Source organism: Malurus melanocephalus, unplaced genomic scaffold, assembly GCF_030028575.1.
Source record: "Malurus melanocephalus ecotype Western Australia unplaced genomic scaffold, MMel_1.1 scaffold_534, whole genome shotgun sequence".
NCBI classification, from domain to species: domain Eukaryota; kingdom Metazoa; phylum Chordata; class Aves; order Passeriformes; family Maluridae; genus Malurus; species Malurus melanocephalus.
The window spans coordinates 17,135-35,407 of NW_026623766.1; the positions used below are offsets into that span (position 1 = coordinate 17,135).

Below are 18,273 nucleotides of genomic sequence, written 5' to 3' on the forward strand. Positions count from 1 at the left end.
ACAAGAAAAGCAATTCCTAACATAGTGGATTTTGAAGGTGTTTCCCTTGGGGAATACACATTTGGACTCTTCACATAGAAAGTGGCTCGGTTAACAGCTACTCAGGAACATTTTCAGTGCAGATGAGCAGTTCAGGCTTTAATAGATCACATGTGGTCACATAAAACCCAATTACTTATTGTTCACATTTCTGCTCTTGCTGGCAGTTGTTTCTACGCATTTATGAATTCCTCTGATGTCCCAGCATCATCAAACCCGTATGTTGTTTTTGTACTTGCTCTTTGTCATACGTGCTCTGTTATATGTCATATGTCTATGTCATATGTCTATGTGCTTCCTCAGTGCTGGAGAGAAAATAAGCATAGGGAGACAAAAATGTATAGGATGAGGAAAAAAAGGATAATGACACTGAAACCCTAAAAATACTGATCAGAGGGCTCTTAAAAATCAAACTCTACCCTTCCACTTTGTCAAGACAGAGATTTCTGAAACGAACCATCTGAATGCACTAACAATTCCCTACATATCCGAATAACACGCGATGTGATTCTTGGCCAACACTGGGAATTGGGGCTCAGCCCGACTGGCTGGGTTTCGCTCGGTGCCGGTGTGGGCCGGGCTCCGCTGCGGCTGCAGCTCCTGCACCCACAAGGGGCCGCAGGGCGAGCGTCGAGCCCGGCGCGGAAACCTCCGCCCGCCGGCAGAGAGGGTGGGAGGGAGGAGGTGGAAGAGCGGGGAGAGGAGGGGAAGGAGGCGGAGGAAGAGCGGGGGAAAGGCGGCCCCGGCGGCGGGAGCGTCCCCGGGGCGCTGCGCGGGGAGGCCGGGCCAGCTGCGGGAGTCGCTGCTTCGCGGAGACCTTTCCCCTCCGCGGCCCCGGCCGGTCCGGGACAGGAGGAACCCGCGGCAGCCGCGATGGACTCCGGCAGCGAGACCCACGAGCTCAACGGGCAGGCGGAGGGCGCGGAGGCGGCGGCCGAGGAGCGGGTGAGGGCCGGGCCGGGCCTTGGCGGGGCCGCTGGCGGGGGAGCTCTGCGATGTGCGGGCGGTCTGCGGCCGCGCCCYGATGGTCGGTGCTTCTCGGTTATAGCTGAGTTTTTACCCGTCTTCCATGGATTCCGCGCTGTTTSTGTAGGGAGCCGCGGCACGGGTCCCGCCACACGGGCGGAGCRGAGCATCCCTGGCAGGCCGGGCCCCTGGCTCCAGGTGACACCTGTCACCAGGGCCCTGCCCGCCCACAGCCCGCCGCACCTGCAGGGCTTTGTCCATCCAGGTGACTTGGGAGAGCATATCCACGCAGAATAAGCGATGACARAAGTAGGAGGAATTACTGACGGCGTTGGGTCTGTGTGGTTAATTTTCCATGCAGTAATCYAAATAAAAACAAGAATTCCCAACTTTTTCCTACTCCGTGTATTCAAAACATGACCAGAGATCCTCACTGGAAAGTATGCATCAACTATTCTGTTTAAGTATGAAGGATGTTCGCTGAGCATGCTACTTATCTGAAAAAACAGACTGGTAAAAGAGTGTCTTTTTATCKTGTTTTGGAAAGGACTGAACTCTAAAGGCAGCTCTTATTCCTAAGAGCCTAAGTCTCAGTCACATAGAAACTGTTGTACTAAACCGTCTTCTGTGTCACCGGTAAAACTTTCTGGTTACAGACAGACTGGGCTGATTGTGTAGCACATCTGTCCTTCTTCCATCCCTCCCTTYCTGACAAACCCTTGGAGTCATGAATATCAAACCAAGAAAAATGAAAATCTGGTTTTCATAAATTCTGGAAATCCTACCTAAAGTGAATYGAGGCAGGTGAAACTTGTGGTCTGGAGTGGTTTCCTCTAAACCTCTGACTTCTCAGTAGTTCTCTCATTTTCTTGACACAGCTTTGTGATTGTGATCTTGATGGTTTTTTTTCCCCCAATATGATGGGGTTTATTTTTCCCAATATGATCTGATCCAAGAATTTTTCATCAACTTTCCTGTTTTACTTCATTTGCAAGCAATTCTCATTTTGTTGTATCTTTCTCGTTGAGACTCAAGTTCTCTGTGAGTGCCATATAAAGAATAAGCATTGAGACATCCTGTTATATTGTTTTAAATGTATACAATGGCACTTCAGGGGACTTCATAGATGCTTTTTTTCATTTTCTCGCACACAAGCACACCAAGTATATGTAAGGTGAAACATATGGAGACAGATTTTTTGCAAACCAATCTCTGGATAGAAGATACCTTTAAAAATCTGCCAGTGTTCACAATTCATGCAAAAGAACACCTCAGCTCAGCAGCCMCCTGGAGAGACCATCCGCAGGTCCCTAAATATTCCTTATTGGAGTCAAAAATGTGTCTGCTTTTAYGAACGTTCACAGGCATGGGCCACCCTGGTTTTGTTTCTGCGCACCCCAGCCCCTGTCCTCTGCTCAAGACAGACTCTTGCACATCTTCTCATCTGTATGGGGAGGCAGACCACTACCTTCTCATTCAGAAGAGCTGATATGAAAGGCAGGTGTAGTTGTGTTACCTTCAAAGCTATCAAAGCATGCAAATTYAAAAAAGACCAGTTACGCTCTCTGTAGTTCTGAACAAGTGGTCACACAATGGTTTGATGTGGTTTATTTTTACTCCACCAAYTTGGATACATTTTTTAGCAGCTCTCAAGCTTTTAGAAGCAAGAAATTCCTTGCTTCTAGAACTGGGCTGGTGTGGCACACCTCACTGACTAATGTGTGTAGTAATTACACCTGGTGGAACTATCTCTTCTTCAAAGGATCTGTTCATACAAATACAGATTGTAACTTTTTCATCCGTCTTGTTGCTTTCCTTGTTCATGGTCCATATTGAAGCGCTCTCCTGTCCACTGTGTTGTAAGCTCTAGTTAAGTGTTTCCAAAATAACAGGACGTGTTTGGTGAAAGGAGTGTTGGTTAAAGAGGAGCTATGAAAATGGTGAACAAGAACTGGATAGTAGAAACGAATGGTTTAATCATGTTATTCCTAAAAATGTATTTAAATCTGTATATTAATTGAGAAGCAATTTGGAACATCTAAGTAATTTGGAACATGGCAGTTTCATGGCATCATACTGCAAGTAATCAGCCTGTAGGAACTTGAAAYTRTTTTTCTGCATATAGCCTGAAATGRTATGTTATAAAACATCACTCATATTGAGTTTGGAGTATTCMCTGTGCTCCAAATATTGATACTATTGGTGATAAGTTTTTGTTGGCCTGTTTTTTTAAATAACTAAAGTAAACAGTGTTTTAACCACAAAAAACATAGTCTACAGCCCAGCTGTGAGAAATAGTGTTGTAAAACCAAATGACTGGAATGACTCGTAATAATGCAAGGCAGAAAAAAATTATACAGGAGCAAACTTCTGTTTAAATAGCTGTGTGGGTAAGTTTAGGTTACTTCATTTCGTGAAGTTAGTAATGAGGTGTGCTGGTTATTTTTAAGTAAGGTAATGAGTAGAAATATTCTAACTGGAGTATCCTGGAACAAGTACAACTTTAGGAAAGCAGTGCTCTGTTCTCAGCAGACTGTACTTTCCCCTTTTTTAATATTWAGTTTTTTAGCTCTTAGAAGTCAACAGAATTGCCCTTTTTTTTCATAATGTAGTCATATTTGCATTTTCTGTTTGTATAGAAAGTGATCCTTGTTAAACACAGGGTTTTAAAGCTGCTAGAAAATCATGATGTCTACGAAATATGAGCAGATGCTGAGGTTTTCCCTTTTTTCTTTTCTTTTTTTTTTTTTTTTGTATTTACTTGCAACCACACCATCTCCAGATGTAGCACCAGTTAGTGCTGCTCTGCGTTGGTACTTGGATGGACATCTCCCCCCTTTCCTCAAAATGAAATTTCCCTAGGAAATTAAACTGATGACTCATTCCAGAGTCAGTGATAGGGGCTTTTCCACTCTTAAGTCAGAGCTCAGATGAACAAGTGATCTAATGTTTTACTGAAGGGAAAACCACAAAATATCTTCTGAGGAGGTGTACAAAGGATCTATTAGAGAGCATCCCAAGGAGACCATGAGGATGGTGAAGGGCCTGGAGGGGAAGTCAGGAGTAGCTGAGGGCACTTGTTCTGTTCAGCTGGCAGAGACTGAGGGGAGACTCATGGGGGTCAGCTGCTTCCTTGTGAGGGASAGGAGGGCAGGCACTATCTCTCTGATCCTGGTGATCATGGTGAGCTCTGACAGAATCTGAGGGAATGGCCTGCAGTTGTGTCCAGGGAAGGTTAGGGTGGAGATCAGTTCTTSCCCCAGAGGGTGCTGGCACTGCCCAGGCTCYCCAGGGAAYRGTCCYRGCCCYGASRCTGCCRGAGCTCCAGGAGCTTTTGGACAGTGCTGCCAGGRATRCAMATGATGGGGTTGTTGGGGGGCTCTGGGCAGGGCGAGGGGTGGGACTCCATGGTCACTGTGTGTTTCTTTCAGTTCAGCCTATTCTGTAGTTCTGTAATCATTCATTACGTGACCAATATAGCTTAAATATTTTTGTTGGAAGAATATTTCTTTCCTTGTAGAATATTTTACGTGGGGTTTTTTTAGATTATCTCTGAGGTGGAGGGGAAATCTGACTTCAGAGTGGCCATATATCTCACCCTTTGCAATTTAAGTGTGTAGGTGATGGAGATGTGGACAGAAATTCCACRACTATAAGGATTATTAAATACGAGTATAAAGTTGCTAGTTGAATCCTCTTACTGTAGGTGTGGTCTTAGGAAAAAAAAAGTTCTGAAATTGTGTTCTAATTTAGTCCTGTATTATTCCTTTTMTGTCTTATCTGCCTCTTTTTTGATTTAACTGGAATTTTTTAAAAACATTATGTTTCCCCTCAAAGTTCTGGGAAAATCAGCCATATGGCATTTTTTTCTGAAAGATTAATACTTCAGAACCTTAGCAAATTACTTTTTAAACAAAATTGCTTTTTAGCATCTTTTTAACAGTTCTGATTGGGAAGACTGTTGCAGAACACAGTAAAGAGCAGCCCCACTGTAAGTTCAGTGTGGTTCAGCTTTAGTTCTGCACAACCTCATTATTATGTTGCTAGTTTCCATTGTTTTAKAATTCAGATTTACTCCTGAATATGAGATTTTTCATGAAGCTTGCTCTATRGCCTTACAAACCCAGAGGTCATTCTGGTCCAGTCTCGTTTTGAATCAAGGCTCGTGACCCACAGAATTGCATTAATAACTAACTCSCAAATAGAAAGAAAACTGCTGTAATCCTTACTATAACAAGTTACTGTATTTAGCAAAGATACTTTATTGTTCATTTTTCAAATATTTCCATTTTCAGTGCAGTTTCCTTCCTGTTGAATCACCAGGTGAGGCTTAGCTGTGATTCATGAAACTCAGCGCCTAAGGACATTTATCCCAGAGCTGCTTCTATTTGTTTTCTAGTAAATGTAATGAATAAATCCTTTGTGTATTTCAAAGGGACTCAGTTCTCCTGGGTGTACCACTGAAATGGGGAGTGACGCAAAGTAGTGGCAAAGTCTGTACCAATACTGGGAGACTGTAAACCAATATGATGCAATCTTGGAGTGRAGGTTTGGTCTTACAGAACCAAAAGAATGACAGTTTATGACATGTAATTGTAGCGTTCTCCTTGCAGAGTGCAACGCTCTKGGCAAGCAAACAGACCCTGTTTCTGTGAAGAGACCCTCACAGGGTACTGTCTGTGGGGTCACCACCATGTCCCTGTGAAAATAAGCTCTTCCATGGGATTCTTCCAGTTACAGATAGAGGAGGAGGGAGAGGCTTTTCACTCCTGTCCATTATCTAGCTGTGCATAGACCAGCAGGGCTGATTGTTGTGCTGAGAGGCTGAAGCTTTGCAGCACTGGGAACCTGTAGGCAGGCAGGSAATAGTGCAGGGAATGCAGTCCCAGCTGCACCTGGCTCTTAGACACTTGTGAATACGCATGTGCTGATTTGTTCAAACTCCTTTGGAGATACCAACACAAGGGCTTAGCTTGTCTCTACCAASTAATTTGAATATTGAATGTGTGTGACAAGGTGTTTTGGTTACACTGAGACTGAAGTGGGTTGTATGGAATGCATACTGCTCTTTTGCCAAGTGACACCTGCAGGAAAAGCCTTACTTTACCTGCATCCTAGACAATCTCCAGACATTGCACTTTCCCTCTCTGCAGCCCTGCAGGTGAGCATGGTACTGTGAGTGTTGTTTGGTGCTGTGGGCTACACATGTTGCTACATGCTTGGAATCTCCCTGAAACCATAAAGTCACATAATGAAGTTCTGCTATAATTTCTGTTGTATACAACTGTCACTCTCCTGAGGTCAAGGCAGCATCTCTTCTTTCATTGCCTCTCTGTATATTTCTGTGTAACACTGTCTGATCTTAAAAAGTGTCCATGTAATACTGACTGCATCAGTTTCAATACTCCCGGCCTTCAGCTTGCTCCCAGAAGAAAAGGCTAATTTGCTTTTTTTATTGTTTTGTTTTATGGTTTCCCARCATCAGTCAGGAGACAGGAAGTGCATGTTTCTGGGGTTTTCATGTTTACAGCTCATTGTTCCTGGTRAAGGCAAGAGGAAAAGGCTGAGGAAAAGCTCTGACATTAGAGTTCTCCATATGCCTAGTTCCAGTATTGAACTGGTCTGCTTTCAGGAATGGTAGCTGAAAGCCTCTTAACTGAGTAAAATGCCACGTTTTGGAAAACTAAACACAGTTAATAGCTGAGTTGTCATTCCAGGAATGAAGTTTTGTCGTAGTTTTCCTTAGCAGCTCCCTATTTTGAAGTCTCCATTTATTGGAGTCCAGAAGTSACTCAGGCTCTTTGCTTGCCCCAGAGTTCAAATGCCAGAGTCTRCTATTTCTGCCATACAGAAAATTAGCAAACAGCAAGGTCCTGAAAGTGCAGCAGTGCATTTCCCCAGGGAAAAGATCGTGAACTGTCTTCCATCATGGAGTCACAGATGTACCTGAAAGGAAAACRTTGCCCATGCTGTTTACTCTTTTGTGTAGTTTTTAAAAAAAGCCAAACATGTTCACACTCCAACACAGAGTGAAGACAAAGAAATCAGTTGTCATGTTTTCACTGCAGTCCCCTCCCATCAGAATTAAGAACTGACTTGCAGCTACCCTGGTAGATATTTCAAAGTCAGTATTTGTGGCAAGAAGAGGTTAATTAGCTCCTTAACATAGGAAGAAGATCTGCTGTTATGAGCTTGCAACAAAGTAGAAATTACTTCTACTATGTGCTGAGAACAATTTCTTTTMATTCCTGCTGAGAAATGGAATTCACTATTTCATGCATAGTTCCCCATCTCCTATTCCATTGGTGCCTCAGATAGCCAAGAGTGTTTGGCTTTTTACTGCACAATGAACAGTGAAAAATGTTAGTCTGGATTTTCTGCTGAGTACTGCCAGCAAATATTCAGTGCTGCTTTCCTTTCGTAAGGGAAACATGAACATCTGCTCCTGGTTTAGTGCTTCTGGTGGATGGTATGCAGGAGTTGCAGTGTTTTTCCTGAAGTATCCAAATGTTGTAGTGTAATGGGGCAGGGGGGTGAAAATAGGAAGCTCTYTTTGAGAAGAAAGGTAACAAGTGTGGGATAAATTCTCCATTCAGAGTATGTTTTTTGATCATGGGATTTAGACAAAACCAAATATCAAGTTCTTCCTGACTGAAGGTCAGCATCCGACTCAGAGCCATTTTCTTCCCAAGAGCTTGCTCTCATGAAGAAGCTGAGTGGAGCTGCTATTACATGACTGCTTTTCTTGGCAGAAAAAAAAGCTTGTGAACTGACCTGTGAAGCCATGCTTCTTCACAGAATTTTCTGGCAAGCAGGAACATATTTGRGCAGTAAAAAGGCCTCTGAGAAGGAGGTTTAAAGAAGCCAGCTAGGATAAGCTGACTCTTCATATATTTGTCTATTATTTTTGAAAATAAAGCCTAAAAGTAARAGCAGCAAGAATTAAATTCCTAACCTATTCAGAGGCAGCAGGATAGAGGATCACCTACACTTCCTTCCTTGTGGAGCTGGGCGGCTAAGTCTAACTTAGTKACCCTAAGGTGCATCTAATCCATGGAGAACTAGGCACCCTGGGGAGATAAGCATCAGTTTTCAGGTCGGGTCACATGAATCATGACCAGGAAACACTCATATGCTCATCCTGTTGGATTAACTAGCTCTGGGTTTGCCCTGCAGTTGGTTTTTATTTTCCTGGGTTTTTTTATTTTCCTGTTTTTTTAATTAAAAAAAAAAGTTAAAAACCCAAACAAAAAAACAATCCCAAACCAAAAACAGCTGATGTGAAAATGGAAAACAAAAGATTCTCTTGTAACTGGGCAGTTCTTGGCAACAACAGATCATATGATAGTTAAGTGGAAAAACATCTGGATGTGGGTGTATGCATGGCCCTGGACAGTGGCATGGTGGAGGAAGGAGTAGCAGGGAAAGGAGGGTAAGCAAAGCTCATACAGTGACCAGGTTCACATCAATCCTTAAAATAAGAYTCATGAATAGTAAAGTAACTTTTTAGATGTGTGATGAGAGAAAACTAATTTAATAATTATCTGTATTTTTAAGCATATCTTCGGGAGTAAATTTGTCACAACAACCTGTTATTTGCTGGATTGTGTTATAGTGGTTTTTCCCTGTCTGCTTTCAGTGCAAGCTTTTCAGCTTTCCTAGTCTTTCCTTTTCCCATGGTAGAAACAGGCAAGCTGGCAAAAGTGCCAGAGGGCMATACAGCAGGCACTGTTTTCTGCTCTCCTGTCTGGAGGTTGGGAGTAACTGTGGGAGGGCTGCCCAGATTATCTCAGTACTGCTGCAGCTCTGCCCATGTGATTACAGAAATCAGTTGATGGGCTGAGTGATCTCTCASTCACCACCAATTAAAAGAGATGTCAATAACCGTTTTCCTCTCTGCTGACTTCAGCACAGAACATCACCGTGGTTCCAAAGGAACCGACCCATCAACATCAACCACTACGCCAACAAGAAGAGCGCYGCCGAGAGCATGCTGGACATCGCCCTGCTGATGGCCAACGCGTCCCAGCTCAAAGCCGTGATGGARCAAGGGCCTTCTTTTTCCTTCTACATCCCGCTGATCATTCTTATCAGTCTGTCACTCACCCTGCAAGTTATGGTAGGAGTGCTCCTGATATTCCTTGGTAGGTAGCAACATGTATTTTTCTTACAGGACACAGCTTGTATGATAGTATATAGATACACCATYTGCTTTTAAAAAGCCTTTACCTCAGAACCAATTGCAAATCATAGAATCATTTAGGTTGGAAAAGACCCCTAAGATCATCTAGTCCAAAAGTTAACCCAGCACTGCCATGTTCACACTAAACCATGTACATAAACATGTCTTTTACAACAACTACATATCTTTTAATTACCTCCAGGGATGGGGGCTCAACCACTTTCCTGGGCAGCCTGTTCCAATTCTTGACAACCCTTTCAGTGAAGAAATGTTTCCTAATATCCAAAAATACAGATTTTCTCTTGAAACCATGGAAATACTGCAACAAAGGGAGGAAGGGCAGCTTTATGTGAAATCTTCAATTTTTATCAACTTCCTCCTACTCATTTGCCTAGACTATGAATGTTTTTCTCTTCAGAAAGCCTGAGRAGGAAGGAAAATAATGAAATATAAAAGAAATATCAGTAGGCCAGATAGGATAATGCAGTCTATCCAGTTTCATAATACTGTTTTTGGCAAGACCTCTTACTTCATCTTGTGACTGAAATGTTTCTCTTGCATATCAGTCATATAAGAAAGATATAAGAATTGTAAATGCAGAACTCCAAAAGAGAAGTGAAAGTCAAAGTGTCCATCTTCATGTTGGTGTGGCATGTTTTCTTCAGCTTGACTGTGTTGCAATCAAACTGCATCTACCATTCTCCACCTGGAGATCCCAAATCTCTGGGTGGGAAATGGTATAAATATACTTGGTATTGTTAATTTTCAAATCCATGTTGAACTGAAATTAAATTTAAAAAGCAAGATTCCTTGAAGCAACGTTTCCTCCTAAGAGTGTATCTCACCTGTTACCCACATGACTTCAGTCCAAAACTTGAAGTGACATGTGATAGTAAAATACATTCTGAGTAGCATCTTGGAACTGCAGGTTGATCATACTGAATTCTGCCTATTGCTAAGGAAACCTTTTCTACTTTCTGGCCAAGAACATTGATGGAATACCTTTAACATATGCTAGAAATCACTTCAGAGAATGAGTTCAAATAGGAGTTGTGTTAGTGTGTGCTTTGGACACATTTAATGAGGCAGCTGTAGAATTAGTTCCCTTCTCCMCTTTCTGTCTTGTTTGTTGAATTACAGACCTTAACACTCCTGCAAGTTCAATGCAGTGATTATGCTGTTCTCAAAAAGAGACATTGAATGTTAATAAGTACAACACTGAGAYACGGGACTTGGTATTTATCACTAAAAAATAGGTATTTTAAGGTAGCATTGCTAAATTAATAGTACATTTACATTCTATACCCTCTGCCTTACTCTGTAAGGCCGAATATTGCTCTAAGTAGCTGTAGAACCAGACTTACTTGTAGAACATTGTCATTGCTAAGTGRGCATGAATTGCTCAAAAAAGCCTGACTGAAACACCACAGAGAGGGGAGAGACATCACTATTCTGGAAATCTGGGGTTTCTATTTTGACTTTAAATAAGCCTTCAGTAACGCTCTTTGCTATCTTAATCTACTGTGGTATTTTCCCCTGTGCTKTTGTGAGGCAAAATGCAGAAATAATCCAGTGGCACTTTGCAGAATTGCTGAAAACCTGCAACATAAATTAGCAGCAGCCCTAGACTATCATTTTGGAGAATCAGAGATACTAGTAGAAATCGGAGGAAATGTTGAACCCCATTATTCACAGGAATAAATGACACTTCCACTGGTAGGAAAGAGCTGTGGATCACTTCTGCTATTGATATGTCATCATTTATTCTAATAACATTTTTCAACTCTTGCCCTTTACTTTAGTGAGATAACTGAGCTTGGGCCTAATGTGGATGAGAAGGCAGAGTTCACACAGGCATTTACTGAGTTATGATTGGCACCTTTGGCATCCCTCTCAATCTTTCAGTATTCTGCCCTTTTRTCACAGCTGAAAAAACAACATTCTGTTCAAGGAAGAAGTTCCTAGGGATCCAGGATATAYATGGCTTTTAAAATCGATATGCAGTTGACATAGCTTTTTTTCTTTTTTACRAAAGAGATGGAATACAGCTGTTTCTGCATTTGGTAAAGTTGGTACAAGAGCAGAATCCRGGTCTTGGCTCAGAAGAGATTGCAGAAAGGGACTAGGAAAAAACCATATGTTGATGCTGGGTGTGGGAAGAGAGTAGTGGAAAAATCAGCAAAATAATTCTATGTTCCTCAGTTGAAGGCATCTCCCTGATTGTTTCAGCAGGCYCTGAGACTGTAAACAAGCTTCCTGTCTTTCTGTTGGGCAATAATTTCTCAATGTATGCTCAGATACTGGTTTTTAATCCTTGTTTCTGCAAGACATGGCTGAAACGGTTTAAATTGCTGTCAGTTTTATCTTGGTCACATTGAGGGTGGCAGAGCCCTTGGCTTATGGTGACACACTGTTGGAGCAATGCTGTCCTGCTGAGGTCAAGAGATGGGAAGAAGACAGGCAATAGGACATGAAGTTATGAAGATACAGCCATCAAAGCAAGAACTAGCTTTTCACAGTGTATGTTTGATAGTTTTGGCTTGCAGGAATAGTTTGTTTTTGTCCAGCTATGAAATTCTGTCTCTACAAGYTCTCACAAGACCAAATAAAAGCTTGTGCCACCATCCAGTTTCTTTCCTTGAGTCAGGGCTTCATCCTGGGAGCTACCAGCTCTCACAGTTTCTACTAGGTATTAAAAGCTTCTCCTTCTTCAAAAGAGCTTTTCAYAAAAACAATGTGAGAAATGTTCAGCAAACTTGTCCTTCCAAGTGATTTGATAACCTTAACTTTTTGGAAGAAAAGCAAAGAATGTCTTTAAATAGTTTCAGTGGCATAAAATTATAGTAATCCACTATAATAAAATACTTAAAGAATAACTGTTCTTAAGAACGTTTTCACAAACATCCTCATCTTAAGTACTGTAATTACAAAGATAGATTACTTCAAAATTTAGAGCTCTTCCTAAACTGACAAGTWTTACTTACTTGTCTTCTTTGAGCCTCCTTTACACAAAGGGTCAGCTCTAAAAATGTCAGTTTGTCTTTCAGCATGATTTCTTTTAACTCTTGTAACAAGTTAGGCCATTGTTGCCTTCCTTTTTAAACCAACCGTCACAAATGCTCGTACTCCATATTTCCAAATTAGTTGTGCTATTTCATTTATTCTTCTTCATTCACATGCCAGTACTAGAGTCCTTCCAGGTCCTGTTGGACTGCAAGCATCCACATGCCTCCAGATGCTTTCCAGATGTGTAAACTCATTTTTAAGCTGAAGTAMTACTGAACTTAAATTATTTCATTCCTACACAGGTGCAGTAGCTTCTCAGACACTTCARCCTCTTCAGTGCTTTGCCTGGCATGTGATGTTTGACTACACTGCTTTAGCAAACAGGACTTGAACAGGCACCCAGAATTCCTTGAAACCAAAACACATTAGACYTCCTAATTAGGGCCCCCAGGTGAGCCTGGCTGTTGGTATTGCAGCATCACGAGTGTGTTTACTGTGACTTAACCGCTTCAACAACAGGGGATAGTCGTTCTGTAGTTCACTTCTGGAGTATGTAACAGGGTGTGTTACACATACATTGTGTTACAAGCAAATAACAAGATTTCTCTCGTGTAGTAGAGCTGTAGGCTATATGTCCATGTATGTGCCTATCAGAAGGAGCTCTGTGTTGCTGTAAAAACTCGTCAGGTATAAACTTTCTCTCGTGTGTTATGCACATGCAGACACAACTCCGGTGATCTATTCTCTTGAAAACTAAGAGTCCATACAAAACCCATTCTCAAAACACACTCCAGAATTCATCAGCGCTTTCTCCACAAGCACCAAAGAAATGTAGCCAAGGGTCTGAGCTGCAGAGCCTTTACTGCCAGAGAACAGAAAYAGGAAACTCTTGGGTTTTCATGTGKTGTTTCAGTGGGCACGATAGCATTTGGTCAAAGGTTAKACCTAATGGTCTTGGAGGTCTTTTTCAGCCTTAATGATTCTATGATGCCAGGCAAGYGCCCCAAACTTCTCACTGTCCTAAACAAGATATCAGCCCTATGCCCAATGTAACTAATTTGTGTGCTATCACAAGGCCTGGAATCAAAGCTTACACTAAATTAATGCTATCTCCCTTGTGTGAGCCTCCCTCACTCACATTAATTCAACCAAAAAAACAACTGCAAGAAGTAAAGGAAAATGTTTACACAGCAGATGCTCTCTGTTGAAAGGACTGCCACTACACTGCTCTGACATCTCCCTTTGTTTAASAGATAGAGTGCCCTTGCTTTCTAAAAACATAATCAGGGCAAAAGCAGGGAGTACAAGGGAATACAAGCTGAGAAAGGTCACCAGTACAAGAAAAATCCTGCACTGGYAAAGAGAGTTGTAGCATTTTAGCTTGGAAATTTAACTTCACTCTCAGGGCTGCCAGCTTCATGTATTCAAGACTTTTAAATGCTTAAAGGTTGCAACAAAGCTAGGCTTCRAAACATCAAGAACTCAGAAGATTTCTAGTGATGTTAGTTCATCCGTTACTTGCCATGTGTCTCCACAGAGATTAGATTTTAATTACTGGCTAATTATGTTAATTAATAGGCTCCTTGTGGTTRCAGAGCTTCTCCTTAGCACTTTTACTGACACTGCAGAATCTGACTTTCCTTTRAAATATGACTGAATCAAATAGCTCAGAGTAAGATAAATTCTTGAACTACATCAGTATGAAACCTTTTATTCTGGATTTTAAAATATACATATCATTAAACATTTTTTTTCTCCTTTTTCTTTGAAGTAAAATATGACCTTAACAATCCTGCAAAACATGGAAAGCTGAATTTCCTCAACAACCTTGCAACTGGACTAGTATTCATTATAGTAGTTGTGAATATTTTTATCACTGCTTTTGGAGTGCAGAAACCAGTGGCTGAGTCAGCATCAAGACAGTAATAACCAGGTGAGTGTGGTGTCCCTGCAGCATGAGGTAGCAGGGCGTGGCRTCCGGAAACACAAGGGTGCCCTGGGGCAGTTTAGAAACAGCAACAACCTTATCTGTGCAGTTCAAGTCCTTGCAAATACTCGGGTTCAACATGAATGAAAAAGCAGAAGCTGCTGGGAACTGGTAAGTTATTACAGTGTGTTTGTAAATTTGGAATTCAAAAGTTGATGGCAGCACCTCACTCTGCCAGGGGCCCCTTACATGTGTCACGCATAGGAAGTATAAGGATTATTCTGGCCTAGCCACTCCTTTTCCTCACTGCTAAGACAACAATGGAAATAGTGGTGTTTTTCTTTCTTCAGATGCCTCTCCATTTTYTAAGGCAGGGCTGCATGCAGTCTGTTAGTTAACCCTGAAGACAATCTGTTTCCAAGTAACTAGGGCTACTAAGTCTGACATGCAACACCACACATGCTGAAGCCTCTCAGTTCCTATGCAGATCGTGTGGCTCTTCTGTCCTCCACAGGACAGGGCTTTGCTGTGTGGAGACTCAGCCCACAAAGATGAGCACTATCACTTCACATGTGGCCCTTTAGAACAATGTTGTTGCTCTACCTGCATTTTCAACTTTGTTCTTTACTTACACAGAAGGATAAATACAGGAATTACGGGGATCAAACTGGGTATCTTCCTAGCTAGGATAGCAGTTTGGGAGGAGAKAAACCAAAATTGTAGGCTTGTGACTCAAAAAGCACTATGGTCAACATCTGCCTTTAAAATAGCACTGCTAAGTCTGTGTGTGTGCCAACATTGCTCTGGCTCTTGGTCTTTCAGGTCAGCACAGGGTCAGATACCTGCTAAAGAAGAAATTACTAGGCTGACAGACCATGGTACACTGGCTACCACACAGACAGCCTGTGCAAGTATCATTACTGCTTTGTGCAAACTTCTAGAGGAAACCCTTTCTCTATGAAAAGGAAGATACAAGGCCTTTAAACCATTAATCTGTAGATGAATGGCACAATAGGAACCTGTAACAAGAGTGGGAGTCAGAGCAAAGTTTATCATCCATGCAAATGGCATTGGGGTGAAATCAATGCAAAAAATTGCTAGAAAGATAAAGAACTACATTAATTTATCTCAGGGTGTGGATGTAATTTTCTGCTTTAACCAAAACCCCTGAAATTCTGGCAGTGAAACAAGATCGTTTTATTGCATTTTCTGGCCATAGTCACTGCAAAAAGACTAGTAAATACTTAATTTCATCTGTAAAGAGAACATAGATTATCTGAGCTATTRTCAGAAATACAGGTAGAATGTTGACTTCAGCAGTACACGTTAAAGCSATACTGAGCCCCAGAATGACACTGGCAAAGCCAAGAGAGCAGATGAAGGGTGATTGGAATTCTAGCTGCCTTTGCAGGATGAAACATGCAGGGACAGAGGCAGAGCCAAGAATCTGAAATAGGCATAAGGAAATATCAGTGGGTTTGTGCCRTGGTTTGCTCTGGTGGCACATGCTAGCAAGGAGGTGGTGGTGGCAGCSTTGGTGTTGGAGCTCCTCCTCTACGATTCCGTCTGCACTCCATCAGCTTCTGACCCAAAGGGTTTTGTGGCTTGGTCATGACCCAGATTGTGAAATGCCTTCTTAGAAAGCTGGGTTACACGAGAAACAGTTCTGCTGTAACTTCTCTGTAATGGTCATGTGAGCATGAAACATAGTTCAGTGCCTCAATAAAGGACAAACAGCTGGTTTATGTAAGCTCAGGTAGAGGCAAGACCAGGGCGTGTATAAAGCAAGTTTAGTAAACATGGTACAGAACCAGCAGCTGTGGGCTCCTGCCTCCATGCTCTCACACTGCAGTTTCCTAATTAAACAGCCAAATGTGGTGTCCAGAATCTGTCTTCTTGCTCCAGACTTGTTAAATGTGAAAGTTCTGTATTGCTTTGGAACATTACAGCTCTTATTTGCTCATTTGCACACTTTGYCCTTGCTAATAGTATCTAGTCAACTGAATGTAATTTGAAAAATAAATGGTTTTCAGTCTCTTGTCCCAGTCTCCTCAAAACCCTGAGAGAAGTGGATGATCACCATTTACTGGCTATTAAGCACCCTTTTCCACAAAAAAACTTAAAACCCCCCTTTAAAGYGAATATGTCGTTTACTGTAATTCCCATGTGACTAAAATCTCAATATCTTTGTGTTTCAGAGACCTGGAGCATTCATKTTAGATGCCATTTGCAGTTGAGCCAGTTACACTGGACACAGTGAAGAATGAGAAATAATCTAAAGAAGCTGGACACATCAAGCAGCTTTCTCAAATTTCCAACAACCAACACATTTGTATATCTAGAATTTTCCCATGTGCTAATATTTAAACTGTTTGGCATCTAAGAAAAATTTGATTTTGCCCCAAGGACATTGTTCTTCTGGAATATAGGCATTTCAATTTCTGTAGAAACTTAATTTTTTTTCAGAGAAGTGGCATAAGCTCATGAAACAAGGAAGTATCACCTGGTAGCACTTCACAGGACTTTTCTTTTTACATGCCTTTGGTTTTTGTGGCAATTTGTCATTTGCACTGTGATAAGAAATATCAGGCCTTCGATTTGGGCAGTCACATTGTCCTTTATTTAACAGCTTGGCACCAAGCCCATGTACTGTGTAGCCCAGCARGGCTCTTCCTTTGCAGCATGTAAAGGTAGCTGTGCCTTGGTTTTCCTTTTTTTCCACTCTAGCTAAAGCAAAGATGAGACAAACGGAAACAAACAGCATTCTTTTGTCCTGTTTTGTTCACAGGTGCTCATWTGTCTTGTTTCTTCTTTGGAACATTTAAAATGTCCTGTCCTTCATGCACAGACACAACCTAATTGTTAATAGTTTCTTACCATGAACTGCTATTCTGTGTATTCTGTGCTTTTTATGTATTTATTTAATTCATAGAATAGTTTGGATTCGAGGCACCTTTAARGATCATCTCATTGCACCCCTGCCATGAGCAGGGGCACSTTCCACTGTCCCAGGCTGCTCCAAGCCCTGTCCAGCCTGGCCTTGGRCACTGCCAGGGATCCAGGGGCAKCCACAGCTTCTGTGGGTACCCTGTGCCAGGACCTCCCCACCCTCACTGTAAAAGGTTCTTTCTTATATCAAATTTCTGGAAACCCAATTAGAAGTGCCACCTTTTCTGGGCTCATCTGGTAAACTGGAGGAGCCAGGGTGAACTTTACCTGCTAAACTGGTACCAAGTGTCTGTTATCAGCAATTCAAGTGGCGAAATGAAGTTTTTCTCTCTACTTTCCTCTCTCTCTTTCCATCATTGATTACTGCAGTTTTTTACTTTTATGAGTTTGTGGCTAAAAGCAAAAAAAATTTTTAAATTTTTTGGTTTTAAAAATATATATAGAGATATAAATATCTTCTAGGCTCTTACCTGCTGGCTCAGGGACTTAGGCATTTTCTAAATACAGTATTGCTAGTAATGGTGTAGGTTACAAGAATTTCTTCAACAAAAACATTTTAATCATTTTATTTCCAAAGTATCATACCTGCAATCAAAAAATCTGAATTTTCTACATAAGAATAGGTGTTTTACTTTCATGTGTCTCATCTCATTTACAGTTTTTATTACTGGTATTTCTCTTTGGTTATGTCCCAAAGCCCAATGATGTACTTGGTTTTCATGTAAATATTCTGTAGGAATTACTAACAGAAAACAAATCAGAAACGTGTGTGATTAATAATGGAATAAACATTCTTTTATATTTTCTAATTTGTCTTTTAGTTTCTTCATTTCCATTGTCAAATGTATTTAACCAGGCAGGCAATGGTTTAACTCTGTGTACTGTACTAATTTAAACATAGCTCAGAACAAGTTCTGACTGAGGCACACAGGAAAACCTCCTGCATTTATTTTTTACAAACCACCAACTGTTGCAGGACTGTTGGTACCCACTCGTGGCTGTCACACTTTCAGTGCTGCAGAGGAGTGAATTGCCTGGCCAGAGAGCAGTGTTGGAAATCTGAAAAACCTTTCCTTTGGAGGAAATAGGTGACGGTAGGCAGAGCCCTTCCGGTATGACTGACATTCATCTATGGCTCAACAGTGGTCACTAACTTCAATAAGATTTTTGACTGTACCACCTTTGCTGCCTTTCACTGTTCTCC

General features: G+C 41.6%; 1 protein-coding gene across 1 annotated transcript; it reads left to right on the forward strand.

Moving 5' to 3' along the window:
- The first annotated feature begins 769 nt into the window (after positions 1-769).
- On the forward strand, positions 770-17,870 carry NINJ1 (ninjurin 1). The gene is made up of 4 exons (XM_057381849.1): positions 770-984; positions 8,915-9,149; positions 13,965-14,126; positions 16,319-17,870. Exons 1-3 carry the CDS (start codon positions 913-915, stop codon positions 14,117-14,119), a joined length of 462 nt encoding a protein of 153 aa, XP_057237832.1. The 5' UTR covers positions 770-912; the 3' UTR covers positions 14,120-14,126; positions 16,319-17,870.
- Positions 17,871-18,273: the final 403 nt, after the last annotated feature.